This window comes from Prunus dulcis, chromosome 4, assembly GCF_902201215.1.
Source record: "Prunus dulcis chromosome 4, ALMONDv2, whole genome shotgun sequence".
Taxonomy (NCBI): domain Eukaryota; kingdom Viridiplantae; phylum Streptophyta; class Magnoliopsida; order Rosales; family Rosaceae; genus Prunus; species Prunus dulcis.
The window spans coordinates 19,784,781-19,811,580 of NC_047653.1; the positions used below are offsets into that span (position 1 = coordinate 19,784,781).

The 26,800-nt window shown below is 38.0% G+C and overlaps 2 protein-coding genes across 3 annotated transcripts; one reads left to right on the forward strand and one right to left on the reverse strand.

Moving 5' to 3' along the window:
- The first annotated feature begins 1,010 nt into the window (after window positions 1-1,010).
- On the forward strand, window positions 1,011-10,169 carry LOC117626495 (dihydropyrimidinase-like). The gene is made up of 13 exons (XM_034358211.1): window positions 1,011-1,245; window positions 1,352-1,516; window positions 3,333-3,384; window positions 4,151-4,420; window positions 4,524-4,735; window positions 5,498-5,618; window positions 6,346-6,433; window positions 6,538-6,616; window positions 7,098-7,185; window positions 7,288-7,328; window positions 7,435-7,487; window positions 7,578-7,734; window positions 9,803-10,169. The coding sequence occupies exons 1-13, from the start codon at window positions 1,153-1,155 to the stop codon at window positions 9,992-9,994; spliced, it is 1,611 nt and encodes a 536-aa protein (XP_034214102.1). The 5' UTR covers window positions 1,011-1,152; the 3' UTR covers window positions 9,995-10,169.
- Window positions 10,170-13,939: 3,770 nt separating this feature from the next.
- Window positions 13,940-16,115, reverse strand: LOC117625875. Of its 2 annotated transcripts, none has more exons than XM_034357463.1 (3): window positions 16,010-16,115; window positions 14,734-14,949; window positions 13,940-14,061 (listed from the first exon to the last, which is right to left on the reverse strand). In XM_034357463.1, the coding sequence occupies exons 1-3, from the start codon at window positions 16,025-16,027 to the stop codon at window positions 13,999-14,001; spliced, it is 297 nt and encodes a 98-aa protein (XP_034213354.1). In that variant the 5' UTR covers window positions 16,028-16,115; the 3' UTR covers window positions 13,940-13,998. The 2 variants fall into 2 exon arrangements, with proteins under 2 accessions (XP_034213354.1, XP_034213355.1); XM_034357464.1 differs by lacking the exon at window positions 13,940-14,061 and adding an exon at window positions 14,325-14,496.
- Between the last annotated feature and the right edge of the window lie 10,685 nt (window positions 16,116-26,800).

The window sequence follows — 26,800 nt, forward strand, 5'->3', positions numbered from 1 at the left end:
GATTCTCATCCTTTATTTATCACATTCATTTTCATTTTATTACCATCACTTATAAGTAAACATGCCATGAGGATGAATGAATTGAAAATTACATAGAATTCTAAAATGACAGAAGTTAGATTTCCATAATTTCAATTTCTAACAATTGAAGATTTCAGTATTTGGATTTATGTATGTCGAATTTTGTAAATGGCACTATGAAAATTGTGAAATAACGCCCATTTTGGAGGAAATTAAACTCAGGAATTTAATGTCCAAATTTCCACGATTACGCCGGTCATTTAATAAATTCCACATTTAAGTAGCCAAATAAGAGAATTATCAATTTCTTCTATTAAATTCTCGATTTTTAGCTAAATTTCGAGTTATTTTCCATCTTCCAAAAGGAGGGTAAAAGAGAATGTTGGGGAAGGGGAGGAAAGCTAAAGCCTTGTGGAGTTGTTTGGAGAAAAGCAAAACAACAGTTGAGATGGGCAGCACCCACAAATTATAAAGCCTTAGAGCATCTCCACCTATAAGGGCTAAGGCAAGGGCAAGGGCAAGCAAGGGCTGCCACTATTCATGTGAATAGTGGCAGCCTTGCCTTTTTTGGTTCTACCTCAAAAGGCTAGGGCAAGGGCAAGGAAAAAAAAAGAATATGCAACAAAATATAAACTTGTTATGTATTTATAGGGAAAGTGAATAAAATTGTTATGTATTTATAAGGAAAATATCCATAAATTTTTGGTATTTTTTCAAAAAAAATTTGATTTTTTTTCCATTTTTTTCAATTTTTTTGACTCGCTGACGTCAACGTGACATCACCACTGACATTAGCGCTCTCGGGCTGAAGCCCAGACAAAATCTACCCTTGGGCTTGCCCATACTGGTGGGACCCAGAACTTGCCCGAGCTGCAGGTGCTGCGCTGGAGGTCCAAAACTGAAGGAATGGGCCTCTTGCCCCGGCTAAAGTCCCTGCAGTGGTGATTAGATAATCTCCAAAGGTTGACCAAAAAAAGAGAAGAAAAGTCCAAAGATTTGAAAAGTATAAAGCCCCAAAGGGCGCTCAAAGCCAAGAAGAGACTTTCAAGAGAGAGAGAGAGAGATCCACTCCCGCATTTTCAGACTTCCAGGATTGAAGTGAAGGAGTGAAGTTTTTCAAGCATCCAATCCATGGCGTACAGCTCCAGTCCTCAACGCCTCCTCCATCTGTTATCTCTCATCCTTCTTCTCTTCGCCTTTTGTTCCATCTCAGAATCAAGCCTGGTACTCCTCGATTCACCCTCCACTTTCTGTTTGGTTCCCGAGAAAAACAAAATAAAAAACAAAAAGTCTTAGTCTTTGATTATTTTGTTATTTCAACGTGTGTCAGTTTTGCGATGCTGGATTTGGATATGGCGAGTCGTGTGGCGTTTCTTCGTCTTCGTCGACCAAGTTGTTGATCAAAGGCGGAACTGTAGTGAATGCTCATGAGATGGAGGTCGCTGATGTTTATGTGGAGGATGGAATCATTGTTGCTGTTAGGCCTAATATTAAGGTGCAATATTTCAGTCTCTGTTTCTTTATTCGGTATTTTTGTAAAAATTGGATGAATTTCATTGGTATGTTGTAGTTGAGCTTGCTGGTCATTGATTTTCTAAATCTTTAACCACTATTTTCTTTTTCCAAATATTTTTGTCCCTGCAAATGGGGTGGAGGTTCTAGTTTTTAGTTACTAGAAGTGGCTCATAACTTCTTAAGTAACAAGCTGATATTGGAGGTCTAGTTATAACTTGTAGATAGGATATTGAGATTGGTAGGTTTGATTTGATGTATATGCTTGATACTTTGGGGGCCTTAGGGGCAGTGAAGGATGTGGGTTTTGCATTTTCTGTAGTTTTCCAATCCGTGCGGACCTGTTTCCTACTAGTTTCTTTATTAGTTCTGGACTACTGGAGCAATGCAATCCTCTGTCCCCATTTCTTTTCCAACTAATAATACAATTCGTAAATGTGATTATAGGATGAGTTTTTAAATTCATCTCAATCAGTTTTATGGTGTGGTATTTAGGCACAGTGGATATGGTTATCTCTTTTCTTCCTTTCAGTCTCTTGTTATTTTTGGAGAAATTTGAGAGAGGTTTTGTCATGGAAGGTAGTTGAAAAGATTATTTAAATTTTGGTGCAAGGTTAGTTCCTCCCTATGTTCTAAGTTCTTTGTCGATGTGCTTTAATATTGGATTGCCAATTGATGTTGTGTTAAAGAGAATATAGAAGTGTATATAAGGGCAAGGCAGCTCTTATTAAGAGTTTCATCCTGAGGTTTTCCAATCAAATCCATGCAAAAGGAGTGCCTAAGATGTGATTGAGATTTTCTTGTGGATGAAATGTATGCGGTGTTGATTTGGCATTAGTGAGGATGCTTTGGCAAAAGCATATTTTCAAAAGAATCATTTCATGATGAGGATGAGGCCTGCAGACGTGGTTAGTTATATGGTCTGGTCTTTTGTAAAACCTCACTGGTTCCAAAGCTTGCAGATTAGTCCTGATTCTTGTGGCAGAGTATCCTGTCTACTAAAGATTTTGAAAAAGTTGTTTTCTTAGAAGAAATTGCCTTTTTCTTTTATGTAAAATAATCAAGGATATTTTTGATCTCTTGCATAAACTTAAGATGGTGGTCTAGGAAGCATGGGTGTCTATGACCAGGAGATACCTATAGATAAATTCATTTTTATGTAGAATTGACAAGGACAAACTATAACTCTAGTCACACCTATATATTAATTAAGTTTAAGTTGACTTTTAACTTCTGTATATATAATGAGATTTTTTTATATAAAGCCAATGTCAAAATATATGTATAATAGACAACTTTTATGACCAATCTTTGGTTCGCTCAAATCATTCTCCTGTAAATTAGTGTTTGAGAGAACATTAAAACTGATGATTTTCAAACTATTTTCAGTTACAATATCATAAAATTAGAGAATGGAATACAATACTTCTTCCAAAATCTCATAAATCATGAAATTATTAGTACAACCCCACTAACTCTAGAATTTGGAGAAAAACTTTGGTTGCCGAAGATCAATCTTATATGAATTTGAATGAAATAGTAATTGCACTTGCAGTATCACAGAAAATGAAGTGCTCTGTATCCGATTTTTGGGGTATATATTTATTGAAATGAAAGTGTAATGGTCTTGATCTAAATTACTCAGAGCGATGTAGAGAATGTTATCTATCTAAATCACTTTTCATTTGTGCTGAGTTCTTTATCTCCTATTTACTCTTTATATTATCTTTTATTTCTTTATGCTCTACTTGATTTGATGTCATATTACCCTGTCTTTTTAAAAAAATTGCCATTGGCAGGTTGGTGATGATGTCACTGTGCTTGATGCCACTGGAAAGTTTGTCATGCCAGGTTAGTTTCATACGACACCTATGTGATAGATTACTACAGCTTTTAACTATTCGGAGTTGGGGGAGTCTATAATAAGGGACACAATGTGCAAGTCATGAATGATGTAGGATATGGGTGAATTGAGTATTTAGGTAGTTTGGTGGAAGCGAAAACAATGGAAAACAGAAAATAGAACAAAAGGGATTGGTCTGGAATCACTCCAGGGGTTTGGCTTCACACCAAGTAGTCTCCAATCTCTGGAAAATAAGCTTTTCTTTATATCTCAACAACTCAACTCCATAATGAATTACATAGACTGGGTATTTATAATAATCTAACCCTAGAGTGAAAAGAAAAATTAAACTTATTCTAGGAAAGAAATCCTAATCCAAATAAAATAGGAAACTTAGAAATCCTACTGAAATCTGGAAAAACTAAAAATCCTAATGAAATCTGGAAATCTTAGAGACCCTAGGAACTAACAAATAAATTAGGAAACTAATTAATAATTCCCTCTTCCATCTCTTTCGTTTGTAAACCCTAATGGGTTTGACAAAGATGTCCTCATCAATGAATAAAAGTTTTATGTTTAAAGCTCCCAATACTGTTTTCTGCACAGGCTTCACCTTTTGGGGTCTATCATGTTGTTTCAAGCTTTTCTTGTTATGTATACTGGTATTTGGATTTCTGTTCTTCATTATTAAATATCCCTAATAGTGAAATATGACTGTCGTTCTTTAGGGGCCAATCAGTGTTCTCTAAACTTTAATTTGTTTAACATTAACAGGAGGCATTGATCCTCATACCCACCTAGACATGGAGTTCATGGGTTCAGGAACCATTGATGATTTCTTCAGTGGTCAGGCTGCGGCGTTAGCTGGTGGAACAACAATGCACATTGACTTTGTTATACCAGTTAATGGAAGTTTATTGTCAGGATTAGAAGCTTATGAAAAAAAGTCTAAGAAGTCCTGCATGGATTATGGTTTCCATATGGCAATTACAAAATGGGATGAAGTTGTTTCAAAAGAAATGGAAATAATGGTCAATGAGAAAGGTTAGTCATATGTATTTCCAGGTTTTATTGAGTGAGCTTAATTGTTGGCCATGCTAAGTTTTATGAAATTTATTTGTATTTACAATTTGTGAACTTAATTCAGGTATAAACTCTTTCAAGTTTTTCATGGCATACAAGGGGTCTTTTATGATCAATGATGAGCTTCTGCTACAAGCATTCAAAAAGTGCAAGTCTCTTGGTGCGTTAGCTATGGTTCATGCAGAAAATGGAGATGCTGTATATGAAGGACAGAGAAGAATGATAGAACTTGGTATTACTGGTCCAGAGGGACATGCTCTTTCAAGGCCCCCAGTGGTAATTATAGAAATAAATTCATGGTGCAAACATAACTTGGATAAGATGAAAGCGTGGTTTTTTTTTTCCTATTGTGCAAACATAACTTTGATATTAATTAGTAATTATTAAATGCGCATTTGTTATGCTGTAATATTTAATGCCTCTATGCATTGCCTTGTAGCAACCATAACATAATAGTTATTAATCTTACAATTCAATAGTACTTTATATTCCATACCTACCTGGTATGAATATTTTATTTTTATTTATCAGTCCATATTTTTATGGGTAAACTTTCTTCTGCAATCATGACATAGATATGGTAGCAATCCTAATTCTGGGTGAGGCTCTTGTTTCTTTCTTTGAAACTAAGAAGATGTTCTCGTTCTCACTATATTGGAAAAACTAGTTAAAAACTTTCTTAGAGATTGAGGAAAGATGCCCATCCAGTTATGCTGTTTTCATGTTATCAGGTTGAACTTTTGTAAAAGAGTTTGGTTTTGTTGCCCTCACTGTTTTAGAAAGACTACAACAAGTAGGATACATGCTTCTAATCTGATCCCCTTTCCAGCTGCATGCAAAGTAATGATTGTCTAAAATTTGGTCCTTTAGTAATGAATATGCAATTATTTAGGCAGGTATCTTTTTATGCTGATGTCATATTAATGGAAATTCATTTGTTATATTTGTTCTGTGGTTCTTTAAATTATCTAATAGTTATTTGCAAGTATGTTAATGAGCATATGATCAATGTCTGATTCAACTTAAATAACAATGCAGCTGGAAGGAGAAGCAACTGCTCGAGCAATTAAACTCGCAGCTTTTGTGAACACTCCCCTCTATGTAGTTCACGTGATGAGCATTGATGCTATGGAAGAAATTTCTAAAGCTCGTAAATCAGGTTCTTTGTGTTTTACATTTCTTGCTCTGCTGATAAATTTAGCAGGACTATGTTTTTTTCTTTTTTCGATTGGGGACTATCTTGTTATTGATAACTAGAATTTCTACTATTTCATTGGTTTGTTTATTTAGTTACAATTTGTGTAAATAAGCATTAAACTCTCCTTTTTTTCTCAGAACTATACATTAATTGCCTAAGTAAATAGCTTCGGCAGTTGGTCTTGGTATACAACAAATTCATTCTCTAACATTACCGTGTCATGTCGGAATCATGTTCAACCACCTTTCCCAAGGTTCCATAGTGTGCTGTGGACTGACTCTATATCACCTGTATTTTGTATCCTAATTCAATGACAAACCAATTTCCAAAAATTTTGATTTGTTGAAGTGGCGTCACAAAGAATATGCTGCAAGAGTTTATGATACCCAGCCAGCGTGCATTTTAGCAACTGCAAAGAATTTCTTATATAATTGTCAATTCTGATATGTGTTGATTCATGGTAGCATAGAGACCAAAAAGCTCAAGCGAAGGCTAATAGAAAGAACACAATGAACAAACTGTAAAAGAAACTTATGGACAGACTTCCACAAATACGTGTATTAATAAAGATAGATGAAGCTGATTAAGATGGCATATAAACTCTAGACATTTTTTCCAGACAGTATCCTGTTTCTTTTTTACCTATCATTTTGGGAAGGGAAAAAAAATGACTCTCTTAAAACTGCAGGGCTGAAGGTTATTGGAGAACCAGTAGTTTCTGGGTTAGTGCTGAATGATTCTTGGCTTTGGGATCCTGATTTTATCACTGCCGCTAAGTAGGAGGCTGCACTTTTTGTTATAGTCTTCTTTATTGAATTTTTTCAATGTTCTGTCAGTCAAATAGAGCCATGTTAAGCATAGCCGCCTTCTGAAAATTCAGGTATGTCATGAGTCCCCCTATAAGGGCCGCAGGACATGGCAAAGCCCTTCAAGCTGCTCTTTCAATGGGAACTCTGCAGGTGTCTCTCTTATTCAACCTTATTTAAGAATTATATAAGAATTATCTGATTTGGTCCATATTGCTTCTTGGTACTGCAATGATTTATTTCATAGCTTTGAAAGGATGGGGAGAACTAGTAAGGAGTTATTGTAAATGATGAGACAAGTTTATGATTGTCCATTGACATTGTGTTCATAACCAGACTTTGATAAAACATGACGGGACATATACTATTCAGCTGCCTAAACTTTTGTTTGTTTTTTATAGCTTTGAAAGGATGGGGACAACTACTAAGGAGTTATTGTAAATGGAGACAAGTTTGTGGTTGTCCCTTGACATTGTATTCAGAACAGATTTTGATCAAACATGAGGGGATATATACTATTCAGCTGCCTAAACTTTTGTTTTTTTGGTGTGTGGATAATTTAGCTACCTGAACTTAATGGTGAACATATTTGTTTTAAGAAAGTATAGATTGACCTAGATTTTGCAATGTGCAGCTTGTAGGAACCGATCATTGTACCTTCAACTCAACACAGAAAGCTCTTGGAATTGATGATTTCCAGAAAATTCCAAATGGTGTCAATGGTAGTCACAGAAATGGTCTTTGATTTTGTTCAACTAAGATATATGCTCTGTTTTCTATGACAATTTCAGTTTCTAATACTTAACACGGCAACTGGAAATTAGGTATTGAGGAGAGGATGCATCTTGTATGGGATACAATGGTGGTAAGCGGCCATAAAATTCCTGCTCATCCCCTAAATAAGCAGCTTAAATTAGAATCAGTGTTTTGGATAATCTTTTATTTTTTTAAATTTCTGTGCCTACTTTCAGGAATCCGGTCAAATTTCTGTTACTGACTATGTCCGGGTGACGAGTACCGAATGGTATTCTTGCAGCGAATTGTGTTTACTATAAATTCCCATTATGCTGCCTAAAGTACGTTAAAATGATTTCAACGTCCACAAAATTTTCAGTGCTAGGATTTTCAATATATATCCGAGGAAGGGAGCAATTCGTGCCGGTTCGGATGCAGATATAATTATACTCAATCCGAACTCAAGCTTTGAAATAAGTGCAAAGTCCCACCACTCTAGATCTGATACCAATGTCTACGAGGGATGGAGAGGGAAGGTAATATTTGTCACACAAAGGATTTTATTTTTCCATAAGATAGTATGTTATTACTTTAGAATTAGGAAGCTACTGCTCCCTCTTTGGGGAGACCTTGGTGGCTATGATCTACTGACATGGATACGTGTGTCAAGTGTTGACTTGGATTTGTGGTATCTGATCTGAGAAAGAAACAAAAACGAGATGAGGTGTCTGAAATGACATATATTATATGTGTGTGTATTAAATGCATTCCCAGATAATGGATACTATTAAATGTAATTTGAAACAAATTGTTTGATGTCAAACCCATATGTGATACAACGAATTTGATATTGAACTGATTCTGTATCTAGCAGCCTAAATGGCCTTTAAAATTAGACTTGGTCATTTTGGAATTAGTTTTATCTGGGATTGTGGATTTTAATTTAATACTTCCTTTTAGTAGCCAAAAAACTATTTTTTAACATAAGTTCTCCTTCATTAAAAAGATTCATGTAGGTGGAATTGAAAAGAGCATTATTAAAATTTTGAAGTCCCATTGTTGGGTCAAAATAAGTAAAACAATTGCTGTAGGAGTTTGATATCTCGTATAAAATTCCTGCAATCATGACAATTGACTAGACTAAGTAACACTAAAGTGCAATTATAGCTTTCAAAATCTACATGGTAATCATAATATATTGAAGAAAATTATCTATTTAGATAATAGTAAATATGTCAAAGTTCAAATCCCTCTTTTATTTATTTATTATTTATGTTTGAATAATGAAATGTATATGTGGATTTTATTAACATATCGAATTAATATATTTTTTTTTCTAAAGTTAAATTAAACAATTTACACTAAAAGCTCCGATCCAATTCACTTCTTTCAGATTTACATTACACCTAAGCTGCTTGACTTAGTAGTTAATATAGTTAGGCTGTTATTAGCCAAAATTTAGACAGCCTCATATTCATCAAAATAAGAAGAGAATACAATGTTAATTTCAAGAATTGGCTGGTTAACTTATGCAAAGCAGCGCGTGTTTATTCTGTTTATATTTCTAATTTTCAGTCTATATGAGGCATATAAGAATTATCGGTGGCATTAATGCACTTTTATTTTACATTTTAGTGCATTATATGATTGGACATGACCATGACAGCCTACTTTTCTCTTTCTCTTCTATTTTATTCTATCACTGCAAATAACAACCACTTCAAAAAGATATTGAATATTAAGAACGTTGGTCTTCTCAAATGCAACATTTTGATGTAGCAGGAATAGATACTTCCTAAGGTTTTTCCAATTTGACTAGAATTTTGCTATTTTCTTTTTACGAAATTCTATGTTTCCTTTAGCCTAAGGATTTTTCGCTTATTTATGCCCCTTTTTTTCTCAAAAAAGGATGTTTAGCGTATTTAAATGGTGTTCTAAAGATAGATTTGTTTCTTTTCTGCTACCATTATTCTTGGTATTTTATTGGTGAATCAACAAGGTTGGTACCATAGTTTTGACCTCACTTTATTCCTTGAGGACGTCCAAAAGGGGAGAGCCCATTATCTTCCATATATAATGGCCATCCTCACCCTCTCATTGGAACTCTCTTGGATTCACTCTCTCAAAAGTCTCTCATGCCTCAATGTAAATATAACACTTATTACATAGTGAAAACTGACATGGATGTAGCACGAATTCGGTGAGCCATGATAAATCTCGTGTGTTCTTGGTGTGATTATGTGATTCACGGTTTTTAAGTTCTATTCACAGTATTTTCATGGGAAATCAACAGGTTCCAAGGAAGATTGTGGATTGTTATATATTTTTTATTGTAGTTATATGCTTCCCTGTATTATCCTTCTATTCTTTGCCCCCGTGTGTGGTATTTTCCCCTCAAACTTTTCTCCAGTTTGTACATACACAACAAAATATATTTGCATTCATAAAGTTTCATTCTTATACGTGTGTGTGGATTGAGCTTGTACAAAGCCTGTGTAATACTGTGCGTGCATTCATGTGGCATTTTTATGGTATGCCAGACATTAAAAGTTCATATTACATTTTTTCTGGGAAGGTTGAAGTGACAATGTTCTATTTTCGCAGGGAAAGGTTGAAGTGACCATTTCTGGTGGAAGGGTTGTTTGGTTAAATGATGAGTTGAAGGTTTTTCCTGGTTCTGGCAAGTACGTAGAAATGCGACCTTTCAGTTATCTTTTCAATGGAATTGGCAAGGCAGATGCAAAATATCTATCTTCTCTTAAAGCCCCTGTAAAGCGTTTCAGAGCTACCACTTAAAAAGCTCAGGTACTTCTTTCCTTTTCGACTATTATTATTTAAACTTGAGGTGTAAATGGACTTGATACTCCTGTATATATGGCAAATGGTTTGAATAATAAGATCAAAGTTTCTATTTTTGTTGTACCATGTGTGTGAATTCACTTTAAAGTCAATAAATAATATTCTTGTTGCAGTTTGCAGTTGGCAATTTATTTGAATGGATAAGTTTATATTAACCAACTTCATTTGTGTCGTAACTTACTTTGTTAATGATATAGGCTGTTGACGATGTGTTACATTTGTTTAATCTAAGTGTTGGATTGTCTTAATTGAAGGCTCATTGTGTTGGCTTCATTTGAGGCTGGTTCTTTGTAGAGCATAATACTAGGGAGAAGTGATTTGTTGGTTTTCTAATATAAACATGTATGCACTCTATTGACCAGGAACACAATACCATGATCTTCTTATTCTTCTGACTTTTATTTCCAACTTGATTTCATGGCATTGTGCCACCTTTCTCGGTCTCTCTTTTCAGCCATCACTTGCCACCACCGTTCTCTCTTCCTCTGATTCAACACTGGTTTCCATTTTCTTTACAGTGCTTTCTTTCTAAAATCACTGGTTCTGAGAGAAGCACGAAATGTAAGCTCACATTTCTTAGCATTGTTTCATAATATGGATTTTAACCAACAGCCCCATCATTAGCCTACTGCATCTTTCCCATTTTTTTGATCCATCAAGCGATTGCATCTTTAGTTATCATTGGTATTCTTTCATGTCCAAAAGGAAAAGGGATGTCTGGGAGCTGTTTGCTGGATCGGAAAGAGAGTACTTGGGTTCTTCCAATAACTAAACAGTATATCATGACTGAATCTAACTGGGGTTTGTGGTGGTGGAGGAATTGGATTGGAAAAAAGAGGGCCCTGAGCTTTTTTGTTGATATGGGTTGTCTAGTTGGGCTTAATTATATTTGGGCAAGGCCCTTACCATGGAAGTTGAAGCCCTAAAGGAACAAAGTTCCAAGGACCATAGAGAAGACCTCCTCTGAAGGACCTCAAATCTTCACGATGAGGAATATAAGAGGAAGCAGCCTTAAAAGTTTATCAGAGCTGTAGCAAAGAGAGTTTGAATATCCGATCCCGAATTTGAAATACATTAGATGATGATGAGCGTACTTTGGATTTTGTTGGGCCTTGCCAAGTTCAATTGATAATTGCTACTGGAGTCTTTGACGTTATTTAAGTTAGGGGTATTTCTTGAGAAAAAAAGAAGATGAAGTTTTCTTGGTAAACGTTGTCTGCCTGCAAAGAAACTGAAGTATATTTCTGTTCTTGTTATTGTTTATTCTTTGAATCCGTAACGTATGATTGAGAAAGACTTATTTTCCATGACTGTTTGAACCATGTTACACTGCTGCCGCCACATTTGTGTTTACAGCTGTTATTTGGCCTTTGATATCAATTTGTTATTTATTTTTTCTGAGGCCTTGAATCAAATCATGTCTAACGGTGGTGAGAGGTCTTGAAGGAGATGGGGGGAAGAGAGTCAGACAGGAGTGTAAGAGTCAGTTACAAACACTTAAGTAGAGATTTTAGAATTGAACAAAAGGTTTAAATACTTGAGATAGATGACATATCGTACGCAGCAGCAATGAAGATTACAGAGAGTTCGCTTCTGGGCATCCTTGTGGGCGGAAGGCTGTTGCTAATTAGTTTTGTTTCCATTGGCTTCGGTTTGTTGATTGTTTAGTTGGCTGAAGTCTTGGGCACATCTTGTCCCCTGTGCTGTACATTCTAATGTACCTTTTGTATTTTTATCGAAAACAAAAAGTTATGGGCATTTCACAACTTTTTTTAACTAGGGTTTCTCTTAAGTTACATTGTTGTAATCGTTTAGCAAAGATTTTGGACAATTGAATCAAGATGCAGCAGTTTTGCTTCTCTCTAGGTTTGTGTGGTGCAACCTAATCTTAGGTGTGTTGCAAGGCCTCTAGGAGTGATTCCTAGAACCGTATTGCTGTGATGCTGCTAGTGGTTTATATCTTTTTTTTGACAATTTTCGCTTCTCGTTTCATAAAATCCGTATGGATCTCACTTACCAGTCTTACAGCAATGAGAATACCTAATTTAAACAAAGAGGAGCCTTTCTACATACTATTCCTCTTTGCTCGTTATCAGTTTTGGGATCAAAGCCTGGTTGAGGTCATGTTTACATAATGAGGAAGGGATTTTAATGGAAGATCATAATTGAACGAGATGAGACGATGTTCCACATATTGAGCAACTTAGGCACTGAACTCTCGAATTGACAACATGGATGCTGAAAGTCTTCAATCCACTGATGATTCAGCAGGCCAAGAACAAATAAGCAGCCAAAGTTCAGGAATTCAAGGTTTGAAGGTTAAAGCACGAAGTTGAAGTCAAAGCTACATTGAGGTTTCTAAGTCATTACTTATCCTTAGGAAAGGTAAGTAAGACTTAGAGCCTCTTTTATATTCAGTGGTTATTTAGATGCATTATGCATGTCTACATGTTCATTCTTAAATTAATGCATATTTCTAAATGTACATTGGATTGAATTTTAAGTCTGGGCTTTATAGTACAAAACCTGTTTCTCCAAGTCTTTCCCATTGTGCACGAACGAAAAAAGGGTTTGTGCATCCGTAGCTTTTTGAGTGATTTTTCTTCCATGATAGGTTTTTCTGCATACATCTTTGAGTAGTTCATGGTGCATATCATTCAAGTTCAGTAGATTGTTCCATGTGAAATCTACTGAAGCTGTCACATCCATCATCCTTCTACACTTGAGGTTGTGACATGTGCCTTCTCAATAAGACAAGTCTAGGTGAGTTCATGCTTCAAGGCGATTGACAAACTCATAGAATTCTGTGCTGGTTTTGGAAGAGATGATAGTTCATGAAGTTTGCGTGGTTGAAGTAGTAGAAAAGGAGCGTAGGGTTTGGCTGCCTCCTCGAATCTAGTGAGATAAGTAGAAATAGTCTCTTATATATTGCTTTCTAACCAATGTATTGATTCTTATTGGTCCGGGTCTCGTGGTTTTTCCCTGGGAAGATTTTACACATAACAAATCTTGTGTGCAATTTATGGCTAGTTTGGGATTGTTGTCACTTTAAAAAAAAAAAGTTGCTTTTACTGTGCTTTGAAAATAATTAGCTGTAAAATAAAGCAACTTCATGTTTGGTAAATAATTCTTTTAAAGTGTTAGTACAAAAAGTAGTATAAAAACTATTTGGTAAATTTTAATATAAAAATGTTGTAATTGTTAATAATGACTCAAATAGATATGATGTTGAAAGTGTAATGCGCTAATTATGTGGTGGAGATGGAGGAGGTGGAGGTGGTGGAGATGGAGGAGGAGGAGGTGGTGGCGGTGGTGGTGGAGATGGTAAAGGTGGTAGTTGTGGTGATGAAGGTGGAGGTGGTGGTTGTGGTGGTGGTTGTGGCGGTTGTGGAGGAGGTGGAGGTGGTGTTAGTGGTTAAGGAGGAGGTGGTGGTGGTAATGGTGGAGAAGGAGGATGTGGGGGTGGTGGTGGCGAAGGTGGCGGTGGTGGTGGAGGTGGTAAAGTTGGATGTGGAGGTGGTGTCATTTTTAAAAATAAATGAGGGTATTTTGGGAATTTAAAAAATTTATTATATGCTTATCTCTCCTTATTTTGAAAGCAGTTTTGAAAAGTAATCCAGAGCTTTTTTTTAAAAGTTGCTATCAAAAAACCACTACTTTTAAAATAATCGAGATATTTTATTTTTACCAAACACTTTAAACTGCTTAACTTTAAAGTGAAGTAAGTTTTTGACTAAAAAAAGCAATTCTAAACGGGACCTTAATTTCAGTTTTTTATTTGAATTTGGATTATACAACTTAGGTCTAAGGGGTGAGTTCCCGCCCTTGGCCAACATGCCCAACTCACACCTGCACTATATATATATATAATTTTTTTTTTTTTTTTCCCGTCAAACGATAGGTATCTTGCATTTAACATAAGGGTAAGTTTACATCAGTTGCTAATGTTGGAGAAAGCCGAAACGGTGGCCACCCATGCCAAACATAAGCGCCACCAACTTTTGCTGCAAAACCAGCAAAATCATGAGCTGCCGTATTACAACATCGCGGTACATGAGAAAAAGTCCTTCACAAGCCCAGCAATATCATGAAAGATGCCCTCCAGCATCACATCTGGAATTGTTTGGGCGCACAGAGCTTCAATCATTATTTGACTCCCTTAAAAGAAGCTTAGGAAATTATCCCGTCATTGTATGATATGGTTTCTGTTCTTTCTTATCTATTTTACTTTGTTCACAATGAATAAGTACAAACAAATCCAACGGTATGGACTAAAATAGAATGTATATTGCTCCCTCAAAGATTGATGAACGAGTCTTGTCTATAAGATTACATGTCGATAATAGATTACAAAGGACAGGAATGGATAAATTACTCCCATTCTTTGGAAATCAAGGCCTAATACAGCAATTTATGTAGGTCAGAATCGTCTTTTTCCTCTGCATGAAAATAAATGTGAATAAAATTAGAAAGAAAGCTTATGTAGCAGAATTGTGCTTTCATCTTATTTTTCCTTTTGGTTTTGTTTTAATTGAGGCACTTTTTGAAAACGCGTTTATGAGTAGAAGTGCTTCTTACAGAAGGAGTCCCAAGCGGGTTCTTAACCTATGTTACTTAATTAGCAAAAAGATGACAATAACGTTGCAGAAGTAAGGATGGGAAAAGTAGTGTCTTACCATAACAGAATCGTCTTGTTGATGATGACCATGTTGAGAATGAGCAGCCAAGAATTCCTGTTCATTCCCCAGGCTGTTGCGCTTGAACTCAGTCAAGTCTGTCTTGTTTTGCTTCCTGTTAGCACGAGCTTGGGTGAACACCACGGTGTAGTTTGTAGGATCTGGGCCATTTTGATCCCATCCTCCGAACTGAGGAACAGACCTCCGAGCATTTTTCTGCAAAATGCAGAAAACCTAGTGTTCAATATACATCTCGGAAAGCTTTGATGTCGAAAACTACATTTTGTTCACATTCACACATTGCCATCCGAAAACGACTGTTGTACATAAGCACGTATAGAATAGTAATCCAGTACAGAGATAAGTAAGATATTATCCTGCTGGGGATGAAATCTTGAGCTTGTATTGGTTAACAATGAACAGACGAAATAAGATATGTTCTGATTCTAAGGACACAACATACATACGTTGGTGCTGCTTTGTTTTGTCTGCTTACAAGTAAAATATCATACAAACAAGATTGGAAGCACAAAGGAGCTTCGTTCTCATACTCTGTGGTTTCATTTACTCATATATATATATTTTTTAAGTAGCCTTTTGTTTAATCCCAAGTACAAATGAGAGAAGGGTAACAAGCTTGAATTCATTTTACCATGAAACACCAACCAGTAAAACACAGCTTTGTAAAAACGAATGAAGAAAAATGAGAAAGAACAAGATATAAGAACTATACCACAATAATGGAATACCAAGTGATGAGAAAATTACTTAGCCAAAACTCTCGAAAGGTTTTTTCACTTTGAAAGATTTCTTAGCGAAAATATAAAACATCATTTTGGTTTTAATATTTGTCTCAAAACTTATAATTGCAAAATTTTAAACAAGTTTACATATTAATTTTCCGGGTTTTGCTATGAGAAGAATGTCCGAATCAAAATCAAATAGAGCTTAGATTTCGATAAGGAATTTTTATACAACTTTCAAATAATAAATTCTTGTTCTTCATAAAGTTCAATAATAAAATTGAGAAAATATGAAGAAACAGAATCTCATTAATCTGCATTGGCAAATAAAAACAGGAAAGATAATTCTCTTTAAAAAAAAAAAAAAGCAATCAGAACAAAGAGTAATTTAAAGAAGAATGCATGAACATTGAACAAGAGGAAAATAATCTCTCTCTTCAACATGGAGGAAAACAATTCATGCATCAAGAACATCGAAATGAAGAGGATTAATATCAAATATCTATTAAAAACTTGAAGTTCTTGGACCTTACCTCCTCCCCGTGACCCATGAAATCCTGGAAGGAGAGGTTGAGATGAATGCAGCTAAAAAAATGCTTGGTAATAATTTTCAGAATTTCTTAAATTATATAAGTCTCTAACTGGAAGAAGTTCAAGATTATTTGTAAGAGGTGGCGAAACATGATTGGATGATAGTAAGGACAGCCTGTTAATCTGGCCATTTACCATCCTTGTGTAAGGTGGTATAACTGAATGAAGCCATTTTCAGTTAGAAACTTATGGTAAAGTAGTATGAAAGACAGAAGGAGAGAGAGATGTTAAGCCACAAAACGTGGCAACCAAGAGAGTGCACTGGTTTTGTTAGAAATCCAGTAAACTGAAACGGATAGTAACGATAAACAGAAACGGGCCATGAATGTCAAGTTGTTAAAGAGTGTAAAGTGTTGGTTGATTTTAATATTAATTGTATTATTATTATTATTATTATTATTATTATTATTATTTTAGTGAGAAATTATGGTGTGTCTACACTTTTCATTTCTTATAATTTGTACCCGTTCATTAGTTTTTTGAGTCTTTTGGCTTTTGGTTTTTCCAATCCTATTAATTTAGCGGTGGTCCTAGAAGCCTATAAATAGTGTTAGCGAGATTCTAGCTTAATTAAGATATTTATTTCTTTGTTCATTAGGATTATATTTCTTTCCTTTTTGTACAGATATTGTGTAATTAGGTTTTTATCTTGTTTCCTAGTTTGAACCTACTAGGGTTACATCCTTGTACTATAAATACATTCTTTTGGAGAATGAAATATAACATGAAAAATATTCTACCCATATTGTTTGACTTGGCATCAGAGCCAACTTTTCTGGTGACCTGTGTATTGTGCCCACCCGTGTTCTATCCCCACATTTTTTTTTTCTCTACCTGTGCCGTGTGCCCCCTCCTGGGTTTGTGTTTTGTGTTGTCGTGTTCGTGCCTTTACTGTGTTCGTGCATCTGCTGTATTTGTGCTTTTGCTGTGTTCCGCTGTGTACTCTGATGTGTTCATGCCTGTCTTCTTGCATCTGCCGTATTCGTGCCTCTGCTGTAATCTGTTGTATACTCTGCCGTGATCTGTTAAGTTTCTGCTGCAATCATGGGTGATAACTCCATTGTTGGTGCTGTTGATGCTGCCTCTGCAAATTTGTGTGTTTCTGATTCTATTCCAGGTACTAGCTCTAATACTTGGATAATTGACACTAGTGCTTATGATCATATGACTTATGATGCTAAATTTTTTGATGAGTTATCTAGTAACACCCGTGACCCATACATAACTAGTGCTAATGGCTTGCCCTCTCCAATTACTGGTGAGGGCACAATCTCTCTCACTCCTACTCTATCCTTATCTCGTGTATTACTTGTTCCCAATATCCATTGTAACTTGTTATCTGTTGGTTGATTACTTGATACACTTAATGTGACAAGACTCGACCTAAATTCTACTTTGGAATCCGAGCCGGACCCTGTGCGTGTCCGACACCTGGCATATGTCGGGCACAAATGACCTAATTGCCCATCCCTACAAAGCACGATAAAATAACAAGGTTGACTCCTACCGAAAAATCGGCAGAGTCTCCCTTGTAAATTGGATCAATCCCAAAACATTTACACCTGCCAAACAAGTATATTACACAACCAACTGCCAGCATACGTATATATACATTCCAACAGTTACATTCTAATTCTAGAGCAAATTATCAGAGCGACCACTAAGAATTTACAAAGGAGTCAATCCTTTTACAAAACAAAAAGTCCTACATCAAAAGGAAAGCGCGGAAGGTGGAAAACGGCCCAGTGGTGGATCCCTGTGCATGCCTACTGCCTGGAGCGCAAAACATTAAAAAGGGTGAGTGGACCCAAAAACAAAGTTTAGAAAATAGCATATGAACATACTAACCCCATTGTAAAAACAATTATACAAACTAAATTATTCTCTTTATTTATGAAATCAATGCACTTATATAATTATACATGTATATAAGCCAATTATACATGTATATAAGCCAATCATACTCATGGTCAACATTAATTTCTTTAAGGCATTGAAAACAGTTTAAACCTACCACCTAGGTGTACTCTTTATTTCCGTCAATTTCTTATATCCGTCAAGTCGTTGCATCACTATGGGTGACACGTACTCGCAGGTCTCAGTGACACAAGGTCAGTCCGAGGCTCAACTAGCAGGATTCAGGGGACCGTAGTCAGCCTGATCCGCATTACTCGCTCCACACGAGTTCGGCTACCATAGAACTCGTGGGGCAACTGTCAAGCATGCTGACTAAACCGAAGGCTACCAATAAAATCCAAAGGCAACATTTGATCTGAAAGCAACTTATTTACTGAAGGCAACATTTGTATATCTGGGTACAAGGTGGTTTAGGAAAATATAAAGTTTCTGAAGAAAATCTCCTGCTAGTTGCGGCTCGGACTGACCTTGTGTCACTGAGACCTGCGAGTACGTGTCACCCATGGTGATGCAAGGAATTGACGGAAATAAAGGGTACACCTAGGTGGTAGGTTTAAACTGTTTTCAATGCCTTAAGAAATTAATGTTGACTATGAGTATGATCGGCTTATATACATGTATAATTATATAAATGCATTGATTTCAGAAATAAAGAGAATAATTTAGTTTGTATAACTGTTTTTACAGTGGGGTTAGTATGTTCATATGCTATTTTCTAAACTTTGTTTTTGGGTCCACTCACCTTTTTTAATGTTTTGCGGCCCCAGGCAGTAGGCATGCACAGGGATCCACTACCAGGCCATTTTCCACCTTTCTTGCTTTCCCTTTGATGTAGGACTTTTTGTTTTGTAAAAGGATTGACTCCTTTGTTAATTCTTAGTAGTCGCTCTGATAATTTGCCATAGAATTAGAATGTAACTGTTGGAATGTATATATACGTATGCTGGCAGTTGGTTGTATATATATATTTGTTTGGCATGTGTAAATGTTTTGGGATTGATCCAATTTACAAGGGAGACTCTGCCGATTTTTCGGTAGGAGTCAACCTTATTATTTTATCGTGCTTTGTAGGGATGGGCAATTAGGTCATTCATGCCCGACATTCGCCAGGTGTCGGACACGCACAGGGTCCGGCTCGAATTCCAAAGCGGAATTTGGGTCGGGTCTTGTCAACTTGGTATCAGAGCATTAGGTTTCATTTCCTGTAGACTTTGCACTTTGTGCATTCCCGTTTTCCTGAATATCTGTTTCTTGTGACAGTGAATATGGGCCCTAAGCATGGTGGTGTCCGTAGAGGGACTAGACAGTCGTCCCGACAAAGGGGACAGGATCCCCAGCTTGAGCAGGAGGAAGTTCCTGTTCCTGCACCGGTACCTGAACCGATAGAGCAGTCCGTTGTTGGAGCCCGTCAGGAGTCGTACCTGCTGTGCCTACTATGTTGGGAGATCCTAACTTCCAGCAGACTTTGGAGTTGCTGACTAAGGCTTTATCCAGGACTGGGCAGTCCAGAGATCCCTCCCTGGGATATGCTGATCAAGCTAAAAGAATTGGGGCCACTGATTTTGATGGTGATGGTAACCCAGCGGTAGCTGAGGAATTGATAGAAAGGATGGAGCGGATCATGGAGGTCATGGCTGTTCCACATAACTGCAGGGTTACTCTGGCTACCTTCTTTTTGATCAGAAATGCCAGACATTGGTGGGAATCGGTTAAGAGGAGATATCGGGATCCTTTAGCCATTACGTGGCAAGTATTCAGAGCCGCATTTGACAGTCAGTACTATCCACAAGCCTACCAGAATGTGAAGATGGAAGAGTTTTTACAGCTGGAACAGGAGATAATTACAGTATTAGAGTACGAGAAAAAGTTTAATGATTTGTCTAAGTATTGTCTTCCACTGGTGGAGGATGAAATCAAGAAGTGTCAACTTTTCACTATGGGGTTAAAGGCTTCCATTTGAGATATCGTGATCAGTCAGCGGTTGACTAACTTTGGTGATGTGGTGATGTCTACCTCGTTGATTGAGAGTAGCCAGATGATGGTCAGAATACGGGGTGAACCCCGTAGGCAACAGTTTGACATAGGCGGTCCTAGTCAGGGATCATCCAAGAGAGGCAGTTACAGTTTTGGATCATCTAGTGGCCGCAGCTACGGAGGTTACCGACCAGGATTCAGTTCCAGTGGAGGTTCCAACCAGAGTGGCAGTTCTGAGAACCACTCCGGGGGTAGGGCAGCTAGAGGTACTGGGAGACAGTTGTTGTCAGTATCTGGCAGGAGGAGTCGCTCCCAATGTGCCAAGTGTGGTAGGTACCATTCTGGGACTTGCCAGCAGGGCACTACTGGATGTTATTATTGTGGACAGTTTGGACATTTTAGGAAGGATTGCTCGCTGCTCCTTCAGAATAGAGGGACCACAGCTGCATCGACTCCGGGGACAGGTATTCAGGGTAGATCACAGGGGACACCACAGTTTGTGGAGGCTTCATCCAGTGGTGGGGCCCAGACCAGTGCAGCCAGCTGAGGCAGCAGTTAGCAAAGGGGACGTGGTGGACGTTCCAGGGCCATAGGCAGTGTGTACAATATGTCCCAACAGGAGGCACATGCATCACCTGATGTAATTACAGGTATGTTACCGGTCTTTGGAATCCCTGCTAGAATTTTGATTGACCCTGGGGCTACGCACTCGTTTTTCACACCTAGTTTTGCCCACAATGCCAATGTAAGATTTTCAGCTCTGCAGAACGAATTGGTGATCTCTGTACCTACATGAGAGATTTTTAGGGTAGGTACAGTGTATCGAGATAGTATAGTGATGGTGGGAGATGTGTTTCTGGAGGCAGATTTAATTCCTTTAGGAATGGTTGACTTGGATGTCATTTTAGGGATGGATTGGTTGGCCAAACATCGTGCCTCAGTAGATTGCTTCAGGAAAGAAGTTGTATTCAGTAGTCCCGAACGACGTGAAGTAGCTTTTTATGGCGAACACAAAGTGCTTCCATCTTGCCTCATTTCAGCTATGACGGCAAAACGGTTGCTCAGAAAAGAGTGCTCAGGATATATAGTGCATGTAATTGATACCAGAGATAATGGGCTGAGATTGGAAGATATTCCAGTAGTACAAGAATTTCCAGATGTATTCCCCGAGGATCTTCCTGGATTACCTCCTCATCGGGAGATTGAGTTCATTATTGTGCTCGCTCCAGGAACGAATCCTATTTCTCAGGCACCGTACAGAATGGCACCAGTAGAGTTGAGGGAGTTAAAGACTCAGTTGCAGGAACTGGTAGATAAGGGTTTCATCCGACCTAGTTTTTCTCCTTGGGGCACTCCAGTGTTATTTGTTAAGAAGAAGGATGGCACCATGAGGTTATGCATTGACTATATGTAGCTGAACAAGGTCACAGTGCGGAATAGATATCCATTGCCTCGCATTGATGATTTGTTCGATCAACTGAAGGGTGTCAAGGTATTTTCTAAGATTGATTTGAGGTCTGGATATCATCAGTTATGGGTTAGAGAAGAGGATGTGCCTAAAACAGCTTTTCGAACGAGGTATGGGCACTATAAGTTCCTGGTGATGCCATTTGGATTAATTAATGCGCCAGCTGCATTTATGGACCTCATGAACAGAGTGTTTCGACGTTACTTAGATCGCTTTGTGATTGTGTTCATAGATGACATTCTGGTGTATTCTAAGAGTCAACAGGCACATATGAAGCACTTAGACATTGTGTTGAAGACTCTGAGAAGGAGGCAACTTTATGCCAAATTCAACAAGTGTCAGTTTTGGTTAGACAGAGTTAGTTTCTTGGGGCATGTAATCTCTACAGAGGGAATTTATGTTGATCGCCAAAAGATTGAAGCAGTAGTGAATTGGCCACGACTAACCAGTGTTACTGAGATACGAAGTTTTCTTGGGTTAGCCGGGTATTACCGTCGCTTCGTACAAGGGTTCTCCACCATAGCGACGCCTCTCACTTATTTGACAAGGAAAGGAGCTAGGTTTGAGTGGTCAGATAAGTGTGAGGAAAGTTTCAACGAACTCAAGACCAGGCTGACCACTGCCCCGGTTTTAGCACTTCCGGATGATAGTGGGAACTTCGTTATCTACAGTGATGCATCTCAACAAGGACTTGGATGTGTGCTGATGCAGCATGGTAGGGTGATCGCTTATGCTTCTAGACAACTTAAGAAGCATGAGTTGAATTATCCTGTTCATGATTTGGAACTTGCTGCAGTAGTTTTTGCCTTAAAGATTTGGCGGCATTATCTTTAAGGCATTGTGGAAATAATTCACGGTGTTTCTGGGCAACTAAATGTGATGGATGTTCTCGCTTCATCATCTTTTCATGCTCATCTAAGTATGCCATTATCTCATCACAATTGTTTAGTACGAACCAATGCGTTACCTCCATGTCATTTCTAGAAAACGATTCTCCTCGTCCAGGATCTCCAAAGGGTCGTGCTCATTGGGCAAAAACAGAAAGTTTTTCCTTTCTCATACCTCCGTCATTATTGCGCTGAGGACGATTGAAAGCCATCTCCACATCTTTTAAATACATTCTACAGAAAGTAAGCTACTCATATTGAACCCAAGCCTCTATAATTGATCCTTCGGGCTTCGCCCTGTTGCGTACACTTTTTTTCAGCTCTCCGAGAAGCCTGTCAAAATAAAAAGATATGATACAATTTAGCAAGCCTGTGACAATGTCATGGCGCAACTGCAATATGTCTGTCTTTCGCAATGTTTTTGCCGTCAGTTGGGAAAAAAATCTGGACAACAACATGATTGGCTTCACAACATCTTCCGGCAATAGATGTCGAATACCCACAGGAAGAAGGCGTTGCATAAACACATGGCAGTCATGGCTCTTAAGTCCAGTAAATTTACCCCCGTCAACATTCACGCCACGTGCGATATTAGAAGCATACCCATCAGGAAACTTTACAGACGATACAAACTTTAGAAACTCTTTTTTTGTCATTCGGTTTCATAGAAAAGAATGCAAGATCCCTTCTAGCTTTATCACTGTCCCTGTTCATCCATAAACCCCTTCGTATGCCCATTCTTTCCAAATCAAGACGGGCTTTGATTGTGTCCTTTGTCTTGCCCTCGATATCTAGAATCGTGCCCACCAATGTGTCAAATACATTTTTCTCAACATGCATCACATCTAGATTGTGCCTCAATTTGAGTTTCGACCAATATGGGAGCTCAAAAAACATAGGCTTGTGAGTCCAGTTCATATGTGTAGAAGGTCTGGTCCGACTAACTGTTTTTCCGAACGGAGCAAAATTCAAACGGTTAAGCTGTTCCAAGATCTCATCACCGGACCATTCTCTAGGTCTGAGGCGACGCTCTGTGTTCCCGTCGAACTCTTTATATTTTTCCCGCCATTCGTGGTCCCATGGCAACCATCTCCGATGACCAAGGTAACAAACTTTTTCCGCGTGCCAACCAGAAGTTACATCTTCCTTGCATACAGGACATGCCATATAACCCTTTGTGCTCCACCCAGAAACCATTGCATATGCTGGAAAATCATTCACAGTCCACATACCTGCTGCCCGCAAAGTGAACATCTTCCCAGTTGATTTATCGTACGTGCGAACACCGTTTGTCCATAAATCCTTCAGCTCATCAACCAGCGGCCTTAAGTAAACATCGATTGACCTCCCAGGATCCTCAGTTATCAAAACAGTCATCATCATGTATTCTTTTTTCATGCATTTCCAAGGCGGCAAATTATATGGGAATGCGAAAATCGGCCAAGTGCTGTGGTGTTGGTTTAGAACCCCATGCGGATTGAATCCGTCAGTGGCAAGTCCCAATCTAACATTTCGGGGATCAGCAGCAAACTCGGGGAACGTTCGATCGAACTCTTTCCATGCCTCCCCATCTGCAGGATGCCACATCACATCATCGTCTACCCGTTTTTCCTTATGCCATCTCATGTCTGTGGCAGTATGCGTCGACATATACAATCGCTGCAACCTAGGTTTCAGGGGCAGATAAGGCATGACTTTTTGTGGGATCTTAGTCGTTCTATTCTAAGATGTCATTTTGAACCTCGACTCATTGCATATAGGGCATGTATCCAACGTTTCATGCTCCTTGTAGAATAACATGCAATTATTTTTGCAAGCATGAATTTTTTCATAACCCAATCCAAGACCATTCAACACCTTCTGCGCGTGTTTATGGTCTTTTGGCAAACAATTGTCCGTCGGAAGCATTCTCTTGAAAACCCCCAAAAAGTAATCGAAACACAGGTTCGACATACGATACTTTATTTTTCCGTGCATTAGCTCTACAATGGCCGTGAGAACAGAAAAGCTCTCGCACCCCGGGTATAACTCTTGGTTGGCATTTTTTAACAGTTTTTCATATTGTTCAAACTCCGCGCTGTCTATTGGTGTAGGCACGTCATCTTCCCTTTCGTGATTGATGTTGGTCGATGCAAATGGAAAAGCATCCTGTATAATATCCATGACTTGATCATTAGGATCCACAATAGGTTCAACATTGTCCATTCTTGTGGCATTTGAAGACGAAGCATGGTCTAATTGTTCCCCATGAAGGTTCCAAATGCTATATGTCTCAATCATTCCATTCCTTACTAAATGAAATCCAACATTTTCAATTGTCTCCCACAACGTGTTATTACACCTCCTACAAGGACAACGGATTCTAGTTGCACCCGGGTTGTGTCTACGTGCAAACTCAATAAAATCCTCGATTCCATCCAAGTATTCGTCTGAGCATCTATTCGGGTTCTGTATCCACCTTCTGCTCATAATTCCTGAAACCACAATCACAACACAACAATCACAACAACTTCATACGAAGTTATAATGTCACCTTATGCCTCCGGTAAGGGCCCTATCCCATTAGGGAATGCATAGTCCTGTCACGTAACCTACGGCTACATGAGATTAGATTTCGACATGGATGAATTTTGGCAGCATCTCGATACAGTTCTTGAGGTGGGCATAGGTATAAATACCTACGTACCACCCGAAGAACGTACCGAGATGACACCAAAATCTCCACAATCGAAACCTAATCATGTAGCCGTAGATTACGTGACAACACTATGCATTACCAAACTGTCCAAATAGTGGGACAATTCAAGAATTAATTGGACCGCAGTCATGCTTTACGCATCCATGCACGAAATCCAACTAATCTCGAGCGGGAAACTAAATGTTACTAAACATACAAATAAAAGTACGAAGTTAATTTCAATTAACTTCGTACATCACAACACATTGTGCTACGTCACGCACAATTTAACAACATAATATAAATATAACTTCACAAAAAAAAATATAAACATAACAAACTAACTTTAACATTTTTAATATATAAAACGAATAAAATACCTTCTCAATCGTTCTCCACCAATCGCTAATTACAAATATCCCTAACGAGAACAAAATTAATAGCGTTAGTACGAATTTACATTAATACTTTTAAACTAACGACAAAAAATACTTACCCAATGAACGTACTGAATTTCCAGCAGAGGCAGCGGCAGAGAGGTTGAGAGAGAGGCAGAATGCTATATTTTTTGCATTCTGCCTCTGCAATGGCATAATTCTGATATGAAGAAGAAGGACTTTGCGCGATGAACCATTGATTTCGTCGCACAAACTACCGTCGCGAAAAACCATTTTTCCGTCGCACAAAACAAGTTTTTTCGTCACGCAAAAAAACTTGTTGACATCAAACTTTTGTGCCACGCATGACATTTTCGTCGCACCAACTTTCGTCGCGCAAATTCTAATTATCATTGCGCAACATTTATATTTTGTCCCGCAAGAATATACCGACATCAAACTTTACGTGACAAAAACTACTTCCTTTGCGCAAAAAAAATATCCCCACCTCAATTATTTTGGCGGCAAAAAAAAAAAATATCCCTCGTTTTCTTACGCGACGATAAACGATTTTGTCGCGCTAAGCTGTCTTTTGAGACTAAACCTGTCGTCGCACAAGTTTTCGTAGCCAATATCCCATCGTCGCGCTACGTTTTCTTACATGACGATTCTTCTCACCGCGCAAGTGTCTGGCTCCAACAAAAAACCCGGGTTTTTTTTCCCTCACCTTGCGCGACGAAGTTAAATTTCTGTCGCGCTAAGAGGTTTTGCGCTTCGAAAAATTTGGTCGCACAAGTTTTCAATTTTTTGCACGACGAACCTTTTTTTTCGTCGCTGTAATGTATTTTGCGCGACGAACTTGTATTCGTCGCGCAAAATCTTGTCAAGCAAATAGCAAAACATAGTAGTGTATGATTGAGGGCACCAAGATCGTTGTGGTGGTTTTTCTCTGATGAGCTTGAATCGATCGTGACCAGTATCGGATTCAACATAAGGAGAGTTGGAAGAACTCTACCGAGCTTGAAGCAATCGTGACCAGTATTGCATTCAACATAAGGAGTGTTGAAGATCATCCCGTGACAGAAGTTGAGTTATGAATAAGTCGGTAAACATTATCTAGAATAATGTCTAGGATAAGTGTGTGAGTACTTCTTGTAATCATTGTTCTATAGTGGATTTGTGTTGGACTGAGGAGTTCCGTGAATTTTCCCCAGAGGTGAGGTTTTACCACGTAAAATAATTTTCTGCACGTTCTTTTATTTTATGCTCAGCGAGTTTCAAGATTGATAAGCCATATCAATCCTGCTACCGAAGTTTATTTTTATTTATTTGATTATAATTTTAAATTGGCCTATTCACCCCCTTCTAGGCATTTTTAGTCGTCCTACAGGTATTTTCAGATATTCCTTTATCTGATCTTATACTCAGGTTGT

Coding starts and splice junctions, on each gene's coding strand:
- LOC117626495 (XM_034358211.1), top strand. CDS start 1,153: ATGGCGTACAGCTCCAGTCCTCAACGCCTCCTCCATCTGTTATCTCTC. Junction 1,246..1,351: donor CCATCTCAGAATCAAGCCTG/GTACTCCTCGAT, acceptor AACGTGTGTCAG/TTTTGCGATGCTGGATTTGG. Junction 4,421..4,523: donor AATAATGGTCAATGAGAAAG/GTTAGTCATATG, acceptor AACTTAATTCAG/GTATAAACTCTTTCAAGTTT.
- LOC117625875 (XM_034357463.1), bottom strand. Junction 14,062..14,733: donor AACAAGACGATTCTGTTATG/GTAAGACACTAC, acceptor CTGGTTTTGCAG/CAAAAGTTGGTGGCGCTTAT.